This window comes from Lynx rufus, unplaced genomic scaffold, assembly GCF_022079265.1.
Source record: "Lynx rufus isolate CCGP_SWC_20201006 ecotype Redwood Valley unplaced genomic scaffold, mLynRuf1.p SCAF_3, whole genome shotgun sequence".
Classification (NCBI taxonomy): Eukaryota; Metazoa; Chordata; class Mammalia; order Carnivora; family Felidae; genus Lynx; species Lynx rufus.
Genome location: NW_025814845.1, coordinates 188,789,832 through 188,814,722, shown reverse-complemented (window position 1 = coordinate 188,814,722; position 24,891 = coordinate 188,789,832). Strand labels below are relative to the sequence as shown.

At 40.9% G+C, this 24,891-nt stretch overlaps 1 protein-coding gene across 1 annotated transcript in view; it reads left to right on the top strand.

Moving 5' to 3' along the window:
• TENM3 (teneurin transmembrane protein 3) overlaps positions 1-24,891 on the top strand; it is a 451,795-nt gene that overhangs the window by 348,361 nt on the left and 78,543 nt on the right. The window contains exon 12 of the mRNA XM_047091479.1: positions 24,718-24,864. Coding sequence (XP_046947435.1) covers positions 24,718-24,864 — 147 coding nt within the window. The remainder of the gene's footprint in view (positions 1-24,717; positions 24,865-24,891) is intronic.

Sequence of the window (24,891 nt, the reverse complement as noted above, 5' to 3'; positions counted from 1 at the left end):
GAACACGCCTCCGTTGAATATTACGTCTCAGCGTTCCATGGTGCCATTGCATAACAGCAATTTTTTTTACTTTAAAAAAAGATGCCAAACACGGGCGGCCCCACGCATTTTAGCACCTGTCGATAATACTTGAGTCTCTCAAAAAGCGGTTTGACTTTCTATGGCTTTATTTTGCAGCAGCCCAAGAAATAAAGCAGAATGAAATGCACAAGTCTAGCTGTTCTTAAAGTTACATGCTGATACTTTTCAAATATGATGATGTTCGTGAACCTCTGTGGGTTAAATAAAGCAAATAGGTGTTTAAGATCAAAATGTTGGTACGTAAATGATAGCTAGGATGGGTTCAGAATTATCCAGAACATACATAGTACCATATTTTCAAGGTTTTCGGTGCCTTTGCTTTTTACCATTTGAGTCACTGAACTTACAACATTTAATTAAAGAAAATATAACAAACGTAAGTAATAAATGCCTACCTTCCTTCAGTGGAAGTGTACCGTATTAGCTCTAAATGACACAGCCTTACAAAAATGTCATAATTTGCGTAACTTGAGGTATGGTGTTTTATGTCCATAGGGTGTAATTTGCTAACTGGAGGGAGTCCCAATATCTTAAAAAATTTCTTCTTCCAGTGCAGCTACAAGTATCATGTACTTTATTTTCTTGCTTACAGGAATTGGCTAGCTAGGAAATTTTTCACGGGAAAGTTGAGATCACATAATTTTATAAATTGTCACAGTTGTATCTTTACGGAACTTCAAGTAAGGTTTTTTCCAGTCTTACTGACATTCCTGTCATCTGTTTCAAGGGTGGTGATCCCCTCACCCCCACAGGTGATGATCCACAGAAGGGCTCCCAGGACTCGGGACACTTGTGCTCATGACCATAATAGTTATCCGAAAGGGAAATGACCCGTCGTCATCAGGTGGTGTCTGGAGAAGTCCATGCACAGGCCTCCTGGGTTCTTTCTCTCGCACCAGGAGAGGTCACACGGAGCACGGACCTTTCTCCAGCACTGAACTTCACCAACACGTGTGCAAGGAACACGTGCTTCTGCCGAGGGTAGCACATTCGAGACTGAGGTTTTTAATAGGGCCGCTCCAAGAGGTAGCCTCTGTCAGCCGCAACCACCAAAATTCCAGATTCTCAGAAGAAGAGATTCTCCTGGTAGGCAAAAGCACTGTAGAGAACGTCCAGTTTTCAAATTGCCTGCCAAGGATCTCCAGATCGGGCCTGTGGTGTTAACGTTTACCTGGGAAACACCCTTAGCGGCTCACTTGTGGAATGTGAGCTTCCTACCTACATCCCGGGAAGCATCGAGTCCCCAGGGAGGAACGCTGTGAGTGCCCAGAGTGCATATCTCCACAAACTTGATAACGGCTTTCCCCTCCTCTACTCTTCAAGAGAGGCTTCTGGGGCAATGGCTGCCTATCGTTTGTGTGAACTACATTTGTGAACTACATTAAAGCAGCAAACAGTTGACCCCACAATTTGTGGGTCTTTCTGTAGACATACAGAGAATAATTTGCACCCCTGCGACCAAACAGCGCTGTGCCCAAATCCCAGAATGCCCATCTACCAGAGGCAGGGCAGGAGAAATAGGCCTCTAATCACAGTCCATCAGGTGTTATGACCCCACCACCCCCATACCCATAAGAAGTGAATTGATTCTAGTTGGGGGGGAAATGTTATATATTTGACTGAATGTATCCTAGGCATGAATATATAGCTTGGAAAACCTAGCAGTATACTATAAGGTTTTCCATAGGCAAATTTAACTTGCTAACCAACAGTTACTAAATAAGTCATTCTCTTGGTGTCCTCACTGACTTTGGTCATATAGTACGCGGTTAGTTTCCCACAGATGAGCGGTCCTTGAACAGTTTTTCAGTTATCTGGGAACACGTGAGGTTGCTGTTAGTCGCAGCTCTTTTTATTATAATGTAGCATATCTTGTTAGGGTTGTTAACAGTTCCGTTTTCTGTTGTTGTATTTCATTTTGTTTCCTTCGTAGTGCATGTGAGTAACAATGTGGAAGTAAAGGACCTACCTCATTTAAAAATGAATCTTCAGGGGCGCCTGGGTGGCGCAGTCGGTTAAGCGTCCGACTTCAGCCAGGTCACGATCTCGCGGCCCGTGAGTTCGAGCCCCGCGTCGGGCTCTGGGCTGATGGCTCAGAGCCTGGAGCCTGTTTCCGATTCTGTGTCTCCCTCTCTCTCTGCCCTTCCCCCGTTCATGCTCTGTCTCTCTCTGTCCCAAAAATAAATAAATAAACGTTGAAAAAAAAAAAATTTTAAAAAATGAATCTTCAAAGTGACCCTTTTAAAAGACTACTTATTCCAGATTCTGCCATGCAAAGATCCAATTACTTTTTTTTCCGACTACTTACTACCTGTGTGTATGTCCACAGCGGAGCCTGAGGGGCCGTTTAAAAAGAGGCCTTTGTGAGCCACTGATGTAAACAACCCAGGAAACTACAGTACGTTTTCTCATTTGGGATATGTTACTATGCTGTGCATTTCCCTCTCATTTTCAACACTTACACATCTGGCTAAAAGAAGCTGCCACTTTATGAAAGAATACTCATAAATCGGCAAGATTTTTTTTCTTTCTCCATATTATGTGCCATCTCATTGAATACAAACAGGGAGGTTAATTGAAAGAGAGACGGAGGAGAAATTAAACAGTTAGAAGCAAACAAAAGTTCCCAATAGAAAGCAAAGAATATTCTTCATTAGTCATCTTACTGTCTTCATAAACTGTTCATGCTTTCATAAAACCGTAGGCATTTTGATAGTAAAATAGGTTATGAATTTAGAGTGTTCACTGAACATCCTATCTACTGAAAAGATTCCATCTTGCTACTTTTATTAGTGTGTTCATATTTTCCTCTCGTTGTGAATCATGAGTTCGGCAAGTCGGGCGTATTAATCCTCGGGTTCACTGTCCCAAGTCCTTCTCCTTTCTGGGGTTAGACTTTGAAAAGTGATGCATGCAGATGGAAAATGAAACAAAGGGAAATCTACTTTTAGCGATATTATGATTTAAAATAAATATTTTTTCCCTTCCTCCCCATAAAAGCATTTATGACTGTTGGGCCCTTTCATAAATAAAGAGAAGTTGGTTATATGAGAGAACCACATCAAATGTGACTAGCAAGTATTACTAGCATACTTTAATAGTGATAGCACCATCATCCTTTGTATGTGACCATTCCACAGGAAGGTCGAATGATTATCCCACTCACGTTCCTACTGTTGTTTCTAACAAGATAGAAAAGATGTAAGAATATTTAGAGGACCCAGAAGCGAGATAAAATATACCCAATATAATTAAGTGGTTTATAAATAAAAGTTGACATGATTGGAATACTGCATGGCTGTCTCTATATAAACAAGCCAAAACAGTTCTGTATCGATCAAGGTCAAACCTGTGACCTGGGAGATACTTGTCTTGGCCTTAATTCAGTAAGTTCACTGTTGATGTATTTAACTGAAACCAGAATCTATAACCACACAAAGGCAACTCCTTTGCTTTGACTCTCCCTATCCTCGCATGGAAACACTGGAAAACTACTCTTCTGGCCTGGTGGCTGGAGTTGGTGGGCCATAGAAAGAATGCAAACGCCACGCCGGTCTCTGCTGAACAGATGGTTGTACGCAGAATCCACATAACTTGTAAGCGCAATGCAGCTGAATATTCTGGGCAATGCTACATCCTAAGTTACCACATCTTGAGTCTTTCTAACCTGTAGCTTCCCCCAAGAGCTATTCTTTGTAGCAGTTGCGGAGAAAAAAACCCGTCCCTATAGCCTTCCCTTTGTAGCTGAGAGCACTGGAGGTTATAGATGAGATTGTGACCTGCAAGGGTGAGGGGAGCAGGGCTGGGGACTGAATAACACATTTGATTGTTGTCTACAATGAAGTGTTGTTAGGAAGGTAGGGAAGGCCCGGATCTGTCTGTAGATGGGTGAATTATCTCCTGGAGGTCGATTGGTATTTCCCATTGGTGTGTCCCATTTCCATACAGACAGAAATGGAGAAAATGGGCTTAAATTGTTAAGATGTTTTTAGCTACAATGAGGAACCTCCTCTCCTGTTGGAAGACGTATTTAAATCCTGACACAAGATCCCAAAGAAAGGTTTTAATCTCGGTTCCTGGAAGCTTTGGGAATACCATAATCATTTAGGCGTGAAACACTGGGGGTTTTGTTTGGTTCTTTTTGTTAATTTGAGGAATGTTTTTAAGAGGGGAATTTCTGGTAACTTTTTCCATTCATCAAGTCTCTTGAGTAGTGTCCCTATCTGAAGGACCCCTTGAGGTCTCTTGTGGTTCTAGAATTTCTTGATTTCTGCTTTATTTAGAAAATTACGAGATTTAAACAAGGGATTCCCCTTTTGTTCTGTTTCATTTAGCTTTTTATTTTCCCTAAGGCATTTACATGTCTTTGTTACCTTTCATTTGTTCATTTATTTCTTTATCCATTAAGCAATTACTGATCATCTCATCTGTGATATTCTAATATTTTTTTATGCAGCTTAGTGGTAACAGATGAAAAAAACAAAGTGTGGGCTCCAGAAGGAAAAAGAATATGTGTTTTCAAATCTGCTCTGTGATTTATCCACTGTAACTTGTATAATGAAGCTATTGGTTACTGTAGGGCAGTGACCAGAGGGGAGAATACATGTGGATCGCCTGGGGTCCGGTCCTGGTCCCTGCTGCTTGGAATTTGGTTTCAGCCCTTTTATCAGTAGGAAAGCACTTGTTCCCTGCTTGTATCTGACTGACTGCCTACTCTATCATTGTGACCTTAGGCAAGTCATTTTTTGGGTTTTTTTTTTTCTCTCAACGTTTATTTATTTTTGAGACAACACAGGCAGGGGAGTGGCAGAGAGAGGGGGACAGAGGCAAATAGTGTTTGAGGCAAATACATTAGAGTTCTTATTCTGTGGTTAAGTATAAATGAGACAGCTGCAATCCAGACAGTGTTTTGGATGTTGACTTCCAAAAATAAAGACACAAAACAAAATTGCTGTCCAACGGGAAATTTTCATTTCATTGTTACAAAATGTAACCTAGTCTCAAAATGGATATGGCTTAACAAGAAGTTAATATGTTTGAGTTGAGGGTTTTGAGAGGTGTTGCTTTGAGAAAGAAAGGAAGGGAGGGAGGGAAGGAGGGAGGGAGAAAGAGAAGGAGAAGAAGAGGAAAGGAGAAGAAAGGGAAGGGAAGGGAGCGAGGGAAAGAGAAAGGTGGAGTCTATTTGGTATTTGTCTTCTCGTGATATCTCCAACACAGAGTTGTTTATTGAGCTACATTGATTTTCATGTACTTTCAGGCAATTCAAATGGAAATTTGGCCTAGGGGAAATCCTAATTCCTTTAAGCTACAAAAGACCAGCTATTTGTTTTTATTCTAATTCTTTAGTACATTGGGAAACAGGATCATTAATGATCACAAAGACATGCTTTGTTTGCTCAGACAAAACTTAGACTTACAGTACTCTGCATCCCTCTATTAAATACTATGGTTGCTCTGGGCTTTGGGATGCTGAAGATCAGAAACTGAAAATGAAATACACACAACTGGGGAGTTATCTACTAAACAATATGGGGGTAAAAGAGAGAAAGATGAAAACTGTACCATTGTGGACAAAGCTTAGCCTCGTTGTTCTCGTTCTTATCTCTGGAGAACGCTGAAAGAATAGTATTTTCGTTGTTACCTTTAAAAGTAAGTGACGATCTGGGGGCGCCTGGGTGGCTCAGTCGGTTAAGCGTCCGACTTCGGCCTAGGTCATGATCTCGTGGTCCGTGAGTTCGAGCCCCGCGTCGGGCTCTGTGCTGACTGCTCGGAGCCTGGAGCCTGCTTCAGATTCTGTGTCTCCCTCTCTCTCTGACCCTCCCCCGTTCATGCTCTGTCTCTCTCTGTCTCAAAAGTAAATAAACGTTAAAAAAATTTTTTTTTAAAAATAGGTGACAAGGGGCGGCTTGGTGGCTTGGTCGGTTAAGCGTCCGACTTCAGCTCAGGTCATGATCTCACGGTCCGTGAGTTCAAGCCCCGCGTCGGGCTCTGTGCTGACAGCTCAGAGCCTGGAGCCTGTTTCGGATTCTGTGTCTCCCTCTCTCTCTGCCCCTCCCCGTTCATGCTCTGTCTCTCTGTCTCAAAAATAAATAAATGTTAAAAAAAAAAAATTTAAAATAGGTGACGATTTGGTTTCACAAGTGACCACTCGGATACACGCTGATACTTCCCTTAGATTACAAAATCGATATTCTTTGTAACTTTTGCAATGTTCCCAAGTTGGGAATCATATTGACAATAATAACAGAATGTGGAAATTCTATAAGTATCTTTCTACATTTGTACTGAAACTTTGTAAGTCCCCCCCTTAAATGAATACAGGGTACCACATTACACCTGCCAATGAGCGCTCTGGGAGACATCTGGCTTCCCGTCTGTCAGAGTGATGGAGTAGCTACAAAAGGGGTCTCCACTGCCTCCCACCTGAGTCCCTGGCGGGGCCAGCGACCTACTTGTCGTGAATCTGGTAAAGCTGAAGCCTCAGAGAGAACTGGACCACCTCGCTGGTGCGGGCCTTTCTTGCGAGAGGACCGCGGGGTTTTATGGTCACATGTTCATCGGAAACTTGCAGATCAGTTAGGGCCTTCATCTATTTCCTTTTCGACTTGCTTTCCATCACACTTTTCCTTGAGTAGGATGACACTGGAATGACTATGGGCACTTTGAGGATTCAGCTAAGGAGGCTCTGAGCTGGGGATACATTTAGTTTAGATTTAATTGGATATATTTATGAGGTGTGAAATCATTGCTGTCTGTGGCTGTTATTGCTAGCCATCCAGGAATATTCCTACCACCCGCTGCCTCACCTACTGACATGAACGCACAGGGTCAGAGATTATATGAAGCTATGAATTAGTCCTGTGGAGCCCTGCACCAGAAGTAGATAGGTAGTGGAGGAGAAATAAGGTTCGAAATGTATGGAAACGGAAGTTAGTCTGTGGAAAATTCCTCTCGTCATCAGCCATGTTGTAAAAGTGCCTAATCAAAAATGCCTAATTTCTCCTGTCGGAGATACACTTGATACTGGGATGTCTGTAATTACAAACTTGCCACAATTTTCTCGTTTGATGAATATATCTTTTGAGCAATTGATCAGAATTCTAGCGTTTTTTAGGGCGCAAACATGTCAGCAGTGTTGCGAAATTGAGTTCATCAGGGTGTGAAGTCACACGTGCCGTGCATCGCAGGGTATCCGTGAATCTTATGAACATTCGAGAAAAAAATTTCATGTTTATGTGACATGAAACACTGATATTGACAAAGATAATATAAAAGTCATAATATTCTGTGAGGATATCACAACAAAGTGGTTAATGAATGTCATCAATTCAAAGAGTGTTTAAGATTTGTTTACTATACAATAAAGTCTTCCTTTCTAGCAATAATGCCAAAAATTTATATGACATTAATAATAATTAAATTGAAACTTTTCTAAACTATCAGTAATGAAAACTATATTAAATAGTCGCAGTGAATAAAGACTGAATTATCTTTCTGTTCGGTCTATAGAAAGTATTACAAAATCGTTGTCTTATAAAGAAACATTGAAAGAGTGAACAGAGCTCAAAAATACAGAAGGAGAAATGTTTATTAGAGACATGACAGGCACTTAATAAAAAATGTTACATGCTTTTCTGATATTTGTGGTGTTTTCAGCTCAAAAATAATTTCCTTTGATTTCTTATTCTAAATACTCATTTTATACCTAATTTCATATTCATAATTTGGTATTATTTTCTTTTTTTTAAAATTCATTTATGTATTTATTTTGAGAGGGAGAGCAAGAGAGAGAGAGAGCATGCCAGGGAGTGCAGAGAGAGGGGGAGGTAGAGAGAGAGAGAGAGAGAGAGAGAGAGAGAGAGAGAGAACCCTAAGCAGGTTCCTCACTTTTAGCTCAGAGCCCAACTCGAGGCTAAATCTCACAAACCATGAGATCATGACCTGAGCCGAAATTAAGAGTTGGATGCTTAACGAGCTGAGCCACCCAGGTGCCCTTGGCACTCTTTTTCTTAATGAGAGCCCCCCAAGATGTATAATTTCAGACCCCATAAAACCTGCATCTACCTCTGTTCCCAGCTCTATGACTTGATAACTGTGTGATCTCGGGGAAGTCACTTAAGCTCCCTGTGCTACATTTTCCTCATCTGTAAAGTGGGAATGAAAATAGAGAGTCTCAGAGAGTCTTTGAGAGCATTAAATGACTTCAAACATGGAGAAGAGCGCTTAGGACACTTCCTGGCCCAAAATAAACACCATGTCGATGTTACTTATTGTTACTATAGTTGCTGCTAGAGTCTGGGGACTGAGATTCATCAAGTTGACAGTGACTGATTCTTCCCTACTGAGTCTTGTCTTCACGCAGAGGAATTAGCCAACAGAAAAACAAGAGTCCGTGCTGGTTACGAGAACTGCTAGTCCTCTCCACTTGGAGACACACTGAGTGGGGACAGAGATGCCTCGTGATCTGTCAAACGTGGTGGAGGGGGGGTCAGCAGGAGTCGGTAGACACGGAGTTGAATGGAAGGAAATTCTAAGCCGACTTGGTTGACGGTAAAAATCCAGAGAAGCCAGGAAGCCTCCTGTGCAGTGTGCAGAAAAGAGATCCTTCTTAAGATCCTCTCTGTTCTGCTGTCCCAGTGACTCTAAGTAATCTGATGTGACAAAAAGGATAGCGATTCCCAAGAGAACCTTGAAAGCCCCTTAGAGCTCATTGAGTATCACCCATGTTCTGAGAACCAGGCTGATTTTTAGATGTCTGTTTTTTTCCTTTGAGATAACATTAGTACCCATTTGGGGCTTCCTAATATATATATTTTTTCATTTTAGTCTTACTTATTTAGATGTAGTACTTTATCCTGTAATCCCCTCAGAATGGGTTGGGTTGGTTTTTTTTTTAATTTTTTTCTAATGTTGGAGAGTGAGAGAGAGAGAGAGAGCCAGGGTGGGAGACACAGAATCCGAAGCAGGCTCCAGGTTCTGAACTGTCAGCACAGAGCCCCACACGGGGGCCCGAACTCCCGAACCATGTGATCATGACCTGAGCCAAAGTCCGACGCTGACTCAACTGAGCCACCGAGGCGCAGCAGTTTTATTTATTTTTTAAGTAATCTCTACACTCACTGTGGGGCTCGAACTCACAACCCCAAGATCAGGAATCACATGCTCCACAGATTGAGCCACCTAGGTGCCCCTGCGTATTTTTTTTTTTTTTAATGAGGCCTTTTAGTCTCCTCTTTCCTAAAGACACAACACTAGTCCCTTGACCTTTCTGAATGGTGGAGGCCCTTGTCAGTGCTCCCTCTACTGGTTTCAGTCTTTTTTAAAACTGTCACAAAGATAAATGCTGATTTTACTACTGAATGGAACAATGTTCCGTTTTCCTGCATTTCGATGAAGAAGTGCTTGGATAAGGGGTGGCGTATTGGATGGCTATTTTGATGTTTTAATTCGTCCAGCCTTCAGGTGGTTTTTCTCTTCAGCGCGTAAGTTCTTTTGTATCAGTTTGTTTTCCTTCCCAGGTACCAATTTCAGCACGAAAGGACGTGAAGTCACGGGCTCAGTGTAGTCAGAGCCAGCCAGCGATGGCGGTCCGGGGCTTCTTCCACGGAGAGCTCGGTAGCCTGTATATATATAAGCTTTATATCCTGTAAAGCCTGAGGGTTGTTAAAGTTTGACTCTGCTGACGTTTGGTGAAGGGCCTTCCGACTTTAACTTTTTGTAGCAGCCCATCCATCCTCCCTTGTGTTGTTAACCTGCCTGCACAAGTCAAGTAATGTCTCAAGAGCCCCGGTAGAATGACATCCCCCCGGGGGCGCCTGGGTGGCTCATTTGGTTAAGCGTCCCACTTCGTCTCAGGTCATGATCTTGCGGTTCATGAGTTCAAGCCCTGCATTGGGCTCTGAGCTGACAGCTCAGAGCCTGGAGCCTACTTAATTAAGACTTCTATGTCTTTCTCTACCTCTGCCCTTCCCTGCTCGCTCTCTCTCTCTCTCTCTCTCTCTCTCTCTCCTTCTCACAAATAAATAAACGTTTAAAAAACAACTTGAGAATTACACCCTCCGTCTGACAAATCCTCAAGAAAATTTGTATTTGAACCTTCACAGAACTCTTGCACTGTGACTGTCTTTGCTGTGTGTCAGGGAAATCATAGTCCCAAGGGCCATCTTGATATAAATGTTCTCTCATCACGTTGCTGATTTGTTTCTCAAGACATCAGTTTCTTTGCCCCTAAGAATGGGAGTAACTATAGACATAAACAACTTTTACTATTGAAGTCAGGCACTTGAGTGTCCCTTTTGCTCTGTCCCATCTTCCATGCTATAATTTATCCTCACTAAATAGAGGTAGTGGCCTAAAGCCGAGTCAGAGTTTTTCTTCACAGGGTAGCAATGTCCCCAAGAGGTAAACTTCAGTGACGGTTATATTGTTTTGGGAAATGTTAAATGTGTTCTATACTTTAGAAAAGGGACTTTTTTTTTTTAGAGCTTCTAAAACCCAGTTCTGAATGCAGTATCTGTTTTGTGGGTGAATGTATTTGGACGTAACATGTGTCTTTCCATGTGGATGATTTACACATGGCCTACAAGCATAGGAATTTTGAGTTCTTTAGAAGAAATATGCTTCATGTACTTCAGGGTCATAGAATAATGAATTCTATACTGTGACTGTTATTTGTGTACAGATTCTCCCTCCCATCTGCCTCCTGTGGTGTTACTTGGGTCTCAATAGCTGCTATAAATTGATCGTACTCCTACTCAGCTTACTATAAGTGCCACCGGCTATAAAGGCTGTATGTTCAGAAAAAAATGGAGGAATAAATCCACTGTCATTTTTCTCAAATCAGAGCGGTCTATAAGAAAATGCTGATTATTTATGTTGTTTTATGATGGCTTAGATCTCATTGAAATATGCCTGATTTCTTTAGAATTGATCAACCTGATTCCTTTTTTTTTTTACTACCTTGTGTTTATTCCCCACCATGAACTTAGTGGTTTTCTAGCTAGTTTTTCTTTTTAGTCTCCCAAAATGATTTACTGTGCAGGTGCTTAGGGGAATAGTTTATAAATCATAATTATTATATTACAGAAAATTTTGAATCTGTTACTTTGAATTAAAATATTAGGGGAGACTGGGGGGCTTAGTCGGTTAAGCATCCGACTTGGGCTCAGGTCATGATCTCATGGCTTGTGAGTTCAAGCCCCGCGCCGGGCTCTGTGCTAACAGCTCAGAGCCTGAAGCCTGCTTCGGATTCTGTGTCTCCCTTTCTCTCTGCACCTCCCCCGCGCTCTCTCTCTGTCTCTCTGTCTCTCTCTGTCTCTCTCTCGCTCACAAAAAAATAAATAAATAAATAAACATTAAAAAAAAGTTAGATGCCGTAACAGATTTTTTAAGTATGAATCTATCCATACCCAGGAGTTCCCTTTTGCTTTTTAAACCTCATTTCTCATCTGAAGTCAATTTAAATTGTCTTTTAAAAGTTTATGGAGAGACATGGTGTCTGAGTACACACCAGTTATATGTCAAATTTATATTGTTTTATTAACAGCCTGCCTTTGTGTTTCTTTACTGATATACTACGGTATTTTTTTCCACTTGGAACACTTCATTGATTTGCATCTCTTAAAAAGCATCCAAGACCTTAATATCCACCAAAATCTAGTATACAGGAGGTTTTAAAGTTCAGTTGACTGGGTATACAATTTAACTGGAAATAAAGATGAAAAACACTCCTTTCAACTCTTGCCAAGTTCATCAGAAGGCTTCTATGAGAGGTTTAGGTTCAAGGTATTTGGGAATGAAAACATTATGTTGTCAGCTGTTTAACAATGCCAGCAAGGAGGAGACAGACCGTAAGTAGTGTCAGATGATTCCATTCTCCCTAAACCTCGAGCCAGGTAGCTGTGGAGAGTTAATGTGGATTTCAAGTAATTTTCATTATATGTAGAGATCCTTATTACCCAGTGGAGTAAGTAAAAAGCCAGAACTTTGCACTCGGTTTAATGTAAGGGTGGAAGAATGAGGCACACAATTTTAAGGGATAGGATTCCTTCCCACGATGCACATTGGTATCCTTACAATGGCAGATTTTCTCTCTGTCATTTCTCGAATATGACAAGTTGAGAAGAGCCTTTATTCATCTTAGCTCGGTTCCTTTTCCACCTACCAGTTTTTAAAATACAAGCTTCTTAATGGTGTCAGTCCATACAGAAGCCATGACTCTTCTGCCTTTTCGTATTCAACACATGATCTTCACAGATTATGGTGTGACTAGAGCCAGGTTGGTTTTTTTTTCCTATCACTCTTCCTCATGGTGGGTTGGTTCACTGACCCTCTCCTTTTTGAGTGCCTCTTTAGTGAAGCTGGAAAACAGCTGTCTGAAATATGGCGATTATTTCTGGGGTTTAGCCGCCATGTGCCTTGGATAAATTAAGGAGCAGTCAAAGGAAGTCCATAAATATGAATACTTTGCCAGCTGCTTTTCCATTAAACTCTGTTGGTTGAATGAAATTAGCAAATAATTATGTTGGTGGGGAATCTACTATATCCAAATGTAATATAATGTCTTCCTTTAACAACAGAGCTTAATTTTTTCCTGTACACCAAATTAGTTTTTAGGGCAATCTACATTGCAAATTGGCCGATTTGCATTAGAACTATGCCTACTTGTTCTGATTTGTCAACACCTCTTTTTTTAAAAAGTCTTTAACATCGAGCATGGGTGGGTAAGACCATCTGCTTACGGAGCTTGCCTGCAGCTCTGTCACTTAACGCATGAGACAGGTTACAGCTGTTTAATTGTTATGATGCTGAATGATTATCATTCTATTCAAAATTAATATTTATATATGTGTGCATAGAAAGCATGTGGTTAAACATAAGTGATCTAATTGTGAATTAATGGCGTTAGGTATTCATTAATTAGTCCCCCCCATGAACAGTGAAGGGTAAAATAATGCTTTTCACATACACTCCAACTCTTGGCTTTTAAGACGAGTCCCCAGGAGTGATTATTATGCATGTGAGTAATCCACTCCAAATACACTGGTGTAAGCAAGGAAAAAAAATCACCATATAGCCGCCATTAAAAACAAAGAGAAAACTATCTATATGTTTATTACCCATACGCTAACTCTTTCCTGCCCCTAAAAGCATTATCCTCTGAACTGTGACCAGTGTAAATACAAGCCACGTAGTAAGAGCCTAGACGTACGTCAGTTATGACTGCATATACCAGCATATCACCCGCAATGACTACCACTAGCCCCTGGGGAAGCTTGCTCAGCCCGCAGTGGACTTCCCCGGCGTAAGGAATGGTGACGCACAAACATACATCATTTTGCTCCAGAAGTTAGCAACACGTATTCCATCCTGTCTGCTCAGTCCATTTCATAATGGAAAACAAAATGAAAAGTTTTCAGCAAAATTGCGATATGATGACGGAGGTATGCGTGTAAAAGAGGATATTTAAATGCCTTCGTTTCCAGGTAGTTACCGTCAAAGTGACTTGTGTTTGTATTTATACAGATATTGGTACGCCTTTAGAAACTACTGACTTACCTGGCTCAAATACAATGACTAATGAGGGAACGCAAAATCTATAAGGACAAGTTGCGATTTGTTCTTTATTCCAAAAAGCTGAATCACGTTTGATTGGCTGTTGTGCGGTAACAAATGATGTCAGCGATGTCTCAGTGATAACGTGTTCACGTCTTTAGTAAAGCAAAATTTAAATTATAACTGATGACTGGACCCATGGTTTGCCAAGATAAGAGTACCAACCGCAGCAACAAGAACAGCTTGAGGAAAATTAATTTATATTGTGAAAGATCGAAGAAAATTGTAACCCATGATAGAAGACTCTACATGCCTCCTTCCAGAATTTAAACTTGCTTCCCATTTTTTTCTCGGCTGAAATGAGTAGGCTGACCCATGTTTAGACCGGTACTTGACCAGTACCGGCAAAGTGTAGTGCTCAACATGCAAATGTATTTTTTTTTTTAGCATTTGTTTATTTTTGAGAGAGACAGAGTGCGAGTGGGGGAGGGGCAGAGAGAGAGACACAGAACTTGAGACACAGAACTTGAAGCTCCAGGCTCCGAGCTGTCAGCACAGCCGACACGGGGCTCAAACCCACAAATCGTGAGATCGTGACCTGAGCCAAAGTCGAGCGCTTAACTGACTGAGCCACCCAGACACCCCCCAAAACCCAAGTTTAAACTTATGTGCACACCGTTCTGTCAGCCACCAATAAAATCTCTGTAAATCACTGTTGATGCATCTATGAGATACATCTATGAGATAGATTTATCTCTGCAAATCACTTTTGATGCATCTATGATTTATCTATGACTTTTCCAAAAGAAGTTACCACTTGTCCTAGGGGAGGTAAAGATTGTTCAGTTATGTTTCTATTGTTTTTCCTGATACGTTCGAGAAAACCAGTAAGAGGAAGACCGATGTATGTTGCACAATTATTTACAAGTCTTATGCTGTGCATTTTTCTTAAATATTAAATTTTATGCACAGGCAAAACTAATGCAACCAAGAAATTATATGCATTGCAATTGATCAGATCAGTGGGTTATTTTTATGGTTTCCTGCCACTGGACTTGCTTGGAGCACACAAACACCACTCTAATAATTGGCAAAACCAAGTTCATCGTATCAATTGAAGAGCCGAATAGTCATCTAGCGTGAAAAATATTCGCGTTACCGTTTGTATTGATTAATGTTAAGAGCTGTCTCTGGGTAGTTTCGGTCCCCAGTCAGGGCGCTAAAACATAGCCTGATTATTTTTCAATCTAGGAAATCCTCAGAAAGTGTGGTTTTGTTCATGTCGTGCAGTGAACCCAGACAGGGAGTACAAACGTGCTACTGACGTGGTTACGTGGATGGCCCGGGGGCTGAAGTCGTGCCGTGTGCAAAGACCACCCCAAGCCGGCCGTATCCCACGCTAACCAATGCTCATCTCTTTGCGTGGCTGTGTCCGTGCCAGCGTCAGTGAGTGTGCTGCGTGGACTCTTGAGTGTCCCCCTGCCGCTCCATCATGTGGACGTAGCTCACGGTCAGGCAGGAAATTCTGCGCGGAAGGGAAATAGCAAATATTTTTCTATCTGTTACCCTTACAGAGCTTTGCAGCTTCTGATGGCACTTTGCCCGGCAAGGCTGACTTTATAAAATTTGGTTTCTGGCAGAGCACCTTTTCTGTAGAACCTATTTTTTTTTTTCTGGACTGATTTAAATCAGGGAAAATATTATTTCACTCTTTTAGAAGGTCTCAGGTTAGTGTTCCAAACTGAAAAGTGGTATTTTGCGTGGGCAGCTGCATGGAAGAAGCAGTGTATTTGTACAGATACTTTGTTCGCCACATTTCCAACCCACAAAAGGAATAAAACACGTGAAGTTTCAGAAACAATTTATTTGAAACAGGTTGTTTTCAAAAGCGCATTGCCGATTTTAGGGGCGCGAGAGCTCTTTGAAACAACACGTGCACACGCGCACGTCCACAAACATACTCACACGAACTGTTTTTCTTTGCTGGCGAAGCCTCACTTTCTAGTCGTTACAGTTCAAGTTTAGTGACTCTTCTAAAGAGGATAAAATACTTGTGATGTTTTATCCTGGTCTTAGATTGAGAATTTTATGGCGGGGGGGGGGGGGGAGAACATATTGTCAGGGGCCCGAGTAAATTGTTTTATGGAATGTAAAATTACATCTCTGCCATAATCCTTTACGACAAGGTAATCCGTAATTGGCAGTGGGCCCCAATCAAGGAACACGGAACCAATGGGTGTGCAGCTTGCACACTGATTTAAACACTTACTGGTTGGAATAAATGGATTTAATATGTACTTATTGCAGATTGTTGCTTTTCTGTCATCCTCCAGGAACTGGTAGTGAATAACCTAAGAAGGATACCTACTTACAACTTTAATGAGATACTAATGTGAATCATTTTTTTAAGTCTGTGTCATAAAGAATGAGGAAACACACAATGCTAAATTAAAATGTGTCCTCGATTCCAAGGACGTTGCAGTAATCGCCATAGTGGAGAATATGTCTGGATTTCATTACGTGCACATCTGATTGAATTATCCTCTCTTGAAGACGGGCCCTTAAGATTTTAATGTTGTAATTAAACTGAGAAATACTTCCAGCTTCCGGATTCTGTGTTATTTGCCTGTGTCTGGGCTCTGCCCAGGAGTCCATTCAGTGGCCCAGTGAAAATACTGTTCTGTTTAATACGCTCCAACCAAGCATATTGTCAACAGTGAAAACAATGTGAGTAGTTCATAACCATACGCATCAGCAATTACGTATACACAGACTATTTCTATTTTTCCCTTGTGAGCTGTCTAACGTATATACAACCAACTTGGTTTGCCCTTGTTTCTTCTTTGTGTTTTGAAGAATCCCTTTGACAGTAAAAGGAAAGCAAACTTGGCCTTAATCATATTCTGTGTAGACCTCCAAATATCCCAGTTCTTCCTCAAAGCAGACGTATATACTCCTTTGACCTCATATTTAAATGGGCAACTATCTTTAGGATTACTGCTGAAAAGATATTTCTTTGTACAGAATTTTACCTTAACTGAACTACTGCGGTCCTTTTGTTGTTCAAACTCACTTGCTTTCAGTTTTTCCTGGTTTTATCCCTCAGTCTTAATATCTTGCCAATTGGTTTTTCAAACTTTGGGTTTTATGAACAGGTTATAGCATATATCATAAAGCTCTCTTGAGTCTACATAAGGTACTCTTACTTATGAAGCTGTGTCAGTAGGTTGATATTTCAAATTAGTTTGGATTCTGATCTTACTTCCTGGGCCCCCCTTTAATTGCCAATGTTGAATTAACGATTTCCACGGGGTTTTTTTCATCTTATGTTTTCATTCAAGTAAATTTATCAACCATTCCATAAACAGATGATGCTTCTAACCTACCTTACGTGGGTACGCCGTTCTGACTCTTGTTGTAAATATAACTTATTTATTAAGTCTGTGGCCACGGACTGCCTGGTTGGTATTTTGGTGTTGCCACTCGCTAGCATTTTGACCTTGAGGAAGTTTTTTCACTGGGCCTCAGTTCCTTCATTTGTGAACCAGGGAAGATAATAAAAGTACCTGTTGCCCTGTAGGTGGTGACAGTTAAGTCAGCGTCTCATGGACAGTGCTTGGCATAGTTTTCAGCACCTAGAGTAGCAAATGGTATTTATTGTTAATACTACTGTGTGTAATTGGGGTGGATGGATTGCACGAAGGGAGAGGAACAGGTGCGTGAAGGAGGGGGAGGGTTTAAGAAATGAGGTATTGCTCACCCGTGGTTCTTTCTCAAAAAGTATTATTATTATTCATCATATATCTGTGTCTGTATTATTCAAAGAGTTTCTTCAAAAGCTGCAAACACATGTAAGACACCCTAGAACCGCCACAATAAGTACATTTAATCATTTTGTTCAGCAGATATTAAGAATCCCTTGTGAGCCAGCCAGTGGGAATATGGGAATTAGCATGGCCTTGGAGTTGACATTTCTAATGGAGATTTACACATTCGGTCTCCTCTATCTATATATCAATATATGGCATCTCTTAATGAATTGATCACAGCTAGTTCTTGATTCAACCCTTCTCCTTTTACATTTGCCCTTGTGATCATACCCCTGGACTTCTTCCATGAGAAGCGCTCAGGGAGGAAAAAAAAGGAAGAATCAGATAACCAAAGGAAATGGAGGGAGGAGGGTGCCCATAATTTTGATAGATAAGCAGACGAGGCGACAACCTATAGGCAGAAATTCCAAAAGTGTTGCTATTCCGTTCTAGTCTACACATTAGGAATTAAAAACCGTACAGGACTAAATATGAGCATGGTCCCTCTAAGGGGCCTTAGACTCCAGCTCGTTAGAAAGGGGTACAGACAAGAGTAGATCATTTTGTGTGCACCTCCATTCATCTTCCCCAAAACATGAAGTGGGAAGATACGGTCATCAGGGGCTTTGAAAAGAGAAATCATTCTTTTTTTTTTTTTTAATTTTTTTTTTTTAACGTTTATTTATTTTTGAGACAGGGAGAGACAGAGCATGAACGGGGGAGGGTCAGAGAGAGGGAGACGCAGAATCTGAAACAGGCTCCAGGCTCCGAGCTGTCAGCACAGATCCCGACGCGGGGCTCGAACTCACGGACCGCGAGATCATGACCTGAGCCGAAGTCGGCCACCCAACTGACTGAGCCACCCAGGCGCCCCCAAAAAAGAGAAATCATTCTTTTTGAAAAGAAGTACCCAGAGGGGAGTCTATGAAAAGGACACAGTACCACTCATTTGCTTTGGTGATCCTGCAGGTTTATGGGCTCATGCCATCACGAAAATATTTGTGATGACCCAAACCTTTCTTCCACATCTACGGTTTCACGGAGTCTTTGCCCACCTGATCCAGCAAGTAGACCAGGGACCGCCAATGCGTGGGCTCGAAACCCGACTCGTCGTCTCAAGCGTTACGTTCTAGAGATGACTGCGGATCCGAATGTATTCGGAAAGAGAGACAATAGACAACGAAGACCAAGAAATAGCTCTGACGTCTGAAAGACACTCCCTCATCTGCATTCTGCCATTTACGTTAGATCCACCGGGCCATTTCCCCAGGAAGCCGTGTTGGAGGAAGCTAGGAGACAGCAGAAGCACCCTGTGGCCGATGAGAAAGTAGTATCTATTTCATGTTAGGTCGGGAATAATTGCAAAGTACTTGCGAGCCGGAAGAGGCGTGCTGACCGAGATTGCTAGGCTGTGACCTTGCACGCATGTCTCTCCCTCTTCAGTCTCTGCATCTGCACTTACTGTATCAGCTGTATTTATATCGCAGGGTTGTGGGAGAGATCAAATGAGAGATAGAGAGCGCTTAGAGCAGTACCTGGCACAAAGTCAGCCTCTTTTATCCTCCTCAGGGAGGAGAGCTGGGATCACGGCACTTCATGTGTGTCCCCTGGATTATCGTGAACCGGGACAGAGACCTGGAGCAGAACGAGAAATTTGGAAATCGTTAATACATCAGACACGTGTTCACAGTCTACGATTTATAGAACCAGAGCCCATGGAAGAGCTAAAATCATAGCATTTTGTGTGTGCATTGTGTGCATTGTTTCTCAGGGGAGAGTCTGTAACTCCTGCTACTTTTCTCACTGACCCGAGACCCCCGAAAGATTAAGAATCACCATCTTACAGGAAATACGGTAATACCCCCCCACCCCCTATTCCCACATGGGTCTTTTTAAAAGATAAATAATTGAAACTCCCGGGAAAGTGTTTTATGAATACAACATTTTACTGGAGAATAGTTTTTTAAAAGGGCTCCATTTTATATGTCTGGCACTCATTTTTATAAGAGTTTTCTTCTATAAGACAAATTTGAAACTTTTGGTGAGTAGGTCTAATAGGAAGGACTTGGTTTTGGTGTCAGAATACACTCATTCGTTTTCAAAGCAATTTTTTTGCAACTTAATGTGCATTTCAGCAACTGTTAGGAATATTAATTTTTAAATATACTGTATTATTTTTACGATTATTGTTCCTAATGGCTTCTTACAACATGCCTGTATTTTTCTGATTATTTCCTGTCGTGGCTTATCTAATGATGTTTTTATTGTTGCAATTATGATTTTTAATAATCATTTGAACCCCATCTATCGACATCTCCTTTTAACATCTTTATTCTGCGGCACGAGCCTTTTGTGGTAGTGTCAGAAATGTTAATCTTCGAGGACAAAATACACGTGGTGGTTTTTACCCCTTTTCTCCATTAGTTTTCAACTAACAGCCTCACAGTTATTCCCTAGGATATAAAATGCAAATGGCAAATCTTAGTATCTCTTTCTCAGTATAGATATTATTCTTTTGGTTGGGTTTTAACCGTTTGCAAAATTTATTTATGTTAAGCATTTTTCATATTTAAAGTGGCCTATGAATTTTAACCTGCTATACATTTTAAATATATTTTCTGATTTCATCACCACTTTTGTTGTTCTCTTGACCTGATGAGAAACCTGCCGTTACTTTTAATCAAACCACTGTTTTGTGTAATTGATTGTTTGCTAAGATAATGGGATTGGCTGGATTAGAAATAATTCATTCCTCCTTTCAAACTACTAATCCAGATCAGACTTAATTACGTTCCTTATTTTGGTTGCATTAACTGAAGTGGACCCAGTGTAAAAGCAAACAGCTCTCCAGCTAGATCCGCGTGATGACTTTTTATAAATTCAGAATCCCTCCAAAAGTACTACCCTATCTGAATCAGAAACTCCAGAATTTTTAAAGGCACTTTGTTTCTGTTTACATCATCAGTGGAGCTATTATGAGGCTCTCCTAGATTACATAGTGTTCGGAAGGGATTATTGAGAAATTACATGAATGATGTTATCCAATGGTACGTTTTTGTTTCAACGTTTGAAAATAGAACTGTTGTATTAAGTTATAGTTTCCGAGTAGTACCTGAGAGTGTTGCCTCGCCTTAATTTCCCCTGCAGTGTGTTGTCAATTAGTTATGAACACACTTATTTTTAAATGCAATTCAGAAGCCTCTAATGGAGTCCTGCGGCAACATGAAGAATCCTTTTACATCCACGGGCACACATGTGTCAGAAGCGTTTACGGTTTTGTTTCTGCACACGACAGAACTACCAAACCTGTTAGAGCTTAAATCATTCTGTTAGGAGTTCGGTTTTCACTTGCATGTGTCAGTAACGAAAAATAATCAACAGAAGCATCTTTGAAAAGCAATTTTAGATCATTAAAGATGTATGAATTTTGACAAAGCAGGCAGATTTCAGGCTTATTAAGAATATATTACGTCTCTCTGCTGGTGAAGCCCGAGAGAGGTATTTCTGCCTCTGTTCAAGAGAAAAGGTGTAGCCTCATTGTAACCTCATGAAAGATTAAATGGACAGGTCCAGGGAAAGACTCCAGTCTTAATCCTGACTGTTTGTACAGAGCGGTTGTGAGAAACAGCTTATTGCAGGCTGGATCCTGAAAAGAAACAGGACCTTGGAACAGTCTGTATTTCCTCGCGGACTGACCACGTATGCGACGCGTCACTGCCCATCCGCTGTGTGCTCAAGGGCTGCTGGGTAATCATTCTCTGCACAGTGTACACGTGCCTTTTTCATAGTATAGTAAGTTTGCTCCATTTGCTTAAGGATTCAACATAACCTCCCTTTTTTGTTTATTCAACGCGGAAGTTTGATAATATGTAAATCCACAAGTCATTCGAGACAGAAGGTGAGGGAAGCACGATTTCTGTGGGTTCATCTCTCAGGTTGAAGAAAGACAGCATCAGAACACGCGTAAATGGTTCCTCCAGGGCTCCCGTGTGGTCCTTTTCGCCCTTCATTGTGCAACCCTTACGAAACTACTTTGCTAAAAACGAACTTGCAAACGTTAGAATTATTTTCTTTTTTTTTTTTTTTTCAACGTTTATTTATTTTTGGGACAGAGAGAGACAGAGCATGAACGGGGGAGGGGCAGAGAGAGAGGGAGACACAGAATTGGAAACAGGCTCCAGGCTCTGAGCCATCAGCCCAGAGCCCGACGCGGGGCTCGAACTCACGGACTGCGAGATCGTGACCTGGCTGAAGTCGGACGCTTAACCGACTGCGCCACCCAGGCGCCCCAGCAAACGTTAGAATTATTTTCTACCCCCCCCCAAAAGTTTCTTTGTGGCCCTCATTGTTGTAAATTTCCCAACTTCTTTAGTGAAAAGAGCCCTCGTCGTTGTAAATTTCCCAATTTCGTAAGTACAAAGAATTAATTCCATTTGTTCTACTTAGCCATTAAAGGATAATCTCAAGATGGAGCAGGGTGGGGGCATTCCAACTCATCTGGGAAAGGTAGTGTTACCTGCATACTGTCCTTGCACATGCGGAGTATTTCCTGGAATCATGACCACATGAGCTGAAACGTGGATATATTGCAGTGTTAGAAGATAATGAAGTACATCTCTGTCGTGTGATGTGAATCTTATGTCGGCTGCAGCTACTCAATTTGCATGTAAATTCTGAAAATTTCCTTGTCCCATGTGACACTTCTGAAATGTCTGTCTGTTCTTTTTTTTTTCCTTTTTAATTTCTCAAGCTCACTATTTGGATAAGATAGTTAAAGGTACTGTATACTTGCTCTTTGTTGACATATCTCCGTATATATCTATATATAATTGTGTATCAGATCATACTAGGTATGAAATTAGACTGTTTCTCATGCATATTTTTGTAAATTATACATGAGGCTTACATTATGTGAAATGCCTTGGATTTAAAGGACTGAGACTTCAGTGTCTGTGTCTCATTTTTATAATTTTGGGTTATCACAGATTTCATCCCTATGTAAGAGCATTAGTTTTCACTGGAACCAAAAACTGAAGATAACAGTATATTTGCTGTTTTTTGTTTATGCTTCTTTCTTTCTTTTTTTTTTCTTTGCCTTAAGAGCTTCGCTGTTGGCAGTTCAGCTAACGAGCCTTAAATTCTGCCTTGAAGAATCGCAAACGCTTACTCTCTTATCGCAGAATAAGAAATTGTCAATCTAAAGAAGATTCTGGATAATATATGTTGAGAGCAATCTCATTTATCCTAAACTTCTTTGGCTTCTTCTAAATGTTTCAAAATATATGTGATATCATAATTTATGTTCTGTTATTTTCTGAGAAACAACAAAATTCCCGTGCATTCCGTAGAACAGAAATGATAACGTGGCTCGGCAGAAAACAGCAGATTCTCGTCTCTTCAGTTCTCGTAGAAATAGGTGGAAAATATTTTTTCAGAAGAGAAAACTCCCTCCCCCTTTCTCCTCAGATTACCTACTTTCTATTCCTTGTTTGTGCTTTTCATTAGAATATGACAATATTCATGGCAATATCCAGGCTTTCATATAATAACTCTTAGGTGCGTGCAGTCAGCTGCGGCACCTGTCAGTGGGACGATTAAATCTTTCTTTTTCGTTAAAAACAAAACAAAAACGTTTGGAAGGAAAATTCACCTTTTTAGGTATTGAAAATCCATAAATGCAGATGGTAATTGTCTGAAAGAAAAGAAGCAGCAGAATTAATCCTATCCTGACCTGATGGTATCCATAAGTGTAATTTCACTTTGCCACAAGAGACTGTCAGAACACTCTTCTGTCTATTAGCTCTAATCTTAAGAGACAGACTGTCTCTTGGAGATATTTTCATTTCAAGTGCCACAGTGGAGGAGGGGAAACCGATACATGAATAATTCTTTTAATACAGACATAAAACAAACATCTTTAAACAGATCGTTCCCTTAAATTTCGTCACCGAGACAAGAGTAGCATTCTAATTATAAGAAGCCGGGTGACAAACCCCAGTGGCTATAGCAAGCACTTTGGGCCAATATGTATTTTGCGCCAAATTATAAATAATTCACTCCAAAGAGTTCTGATTAATAGCCCATGATTCTTATAATTTTGGAGCATTTCGATCCTTGTTTCTGTCAGTGTCCCATCACACTCATAGACCGGAACACCAGAGACCAGAATTTACCTGAGTGTCATCCTCATAAACAGATCATTTGGCTGCCAGATATCAGTAGGAAGTGGCAAAAATTGTTTTTTTTTAATGTCATGTTAGACTGAAACAATTATAGATTTTGGATATATTAAATTATTTTAATTGTTTCCCAAATTTTCCCTCCTTGCCCATAAAAGCAGACAAGATAGGATATAAAGGTAACAGCATAAAAGCCTTAGGGAGATTGTCACAAAATATCACTCTTCGCTATCTGTCTTGAAGCACGTCACTACCGTGTTTTTGTTCAGTCTCAATGTTTTATTGTGGTCCTTATGGTATTTCATTTTGTCCGTCCTAAGTAATCAAATATGCACAGCTATTACATTTAGTTGGAAATCCTGTCGGTCCTGTCCCATCCGTATGCAGCCTGAATCCTGATGTTTGTTAGAATAGACGCTAAAGCTGCTTCACTATTTCCTGGGCTTTGCTTATTCTGTGAAAAGGAATGTACTCTTGGCATAAAGTATAGTCATCACTCCTGGCCTATACTTTGTGCACTTATTTAATGCACTGTAATTTCACATGAAGGTACGGCAACTCTGAGGCCAGATAAAATTAACGTTCTCTTGTTAACATCGTTCGCATCCTCATACCGGCTTCCATGCTTTTGAATTTAGAGGGAATTTTTTAAAGCAACAAGGTGCTTTAAGAAGGCACGTCCTGATGAGTGACCGCTACCGTTTACAAGAGATCGAAAATCTATGCCAGGGATTCTGAAATTACCTTGTCGAGGTGCTTTTTCACACCGTACAATCAACCTTGCTGCTTTGCCAAAGGAAAAAAAAAAAATTAAGTTAATTTTGTCTGGCCTGCAGCTAGTTAGCGGATTGTCGCATATATTTCTGTCCTGCACAGGTAAGTGGTGTCTCAAGGGTCAGGCCAATCAAAGATGCCACTTGGATAAGAATTAGATTCCGTAGAGACTGTTGCTGTTTCTATCCATGTGCAATTACAGTATTTGTGCTGTTTACAAAGGCCTGTTCCCACTAAGTGTCCCTTATCTGTTTATTTTAGGTGCGAAAACTTTCAATCCTCAAATCGCTTGTGTTTTCCTTCTTTGTCTCCTTTGACAGAGGGTTGTCCTGGTCTGTGCAACAGTAATGGGAGATGCACGCTGGACCAAAACGGCTGGCATTGTGTCTGCCAGCCAGGGTGGAGAGGAGCGGGATGTGATGTGGCCATGGAGACTCTCTGCACAGACAGTAAGGACAACGAAGGAGGTAAGAGATGCCGAGCGTGAAAACAAG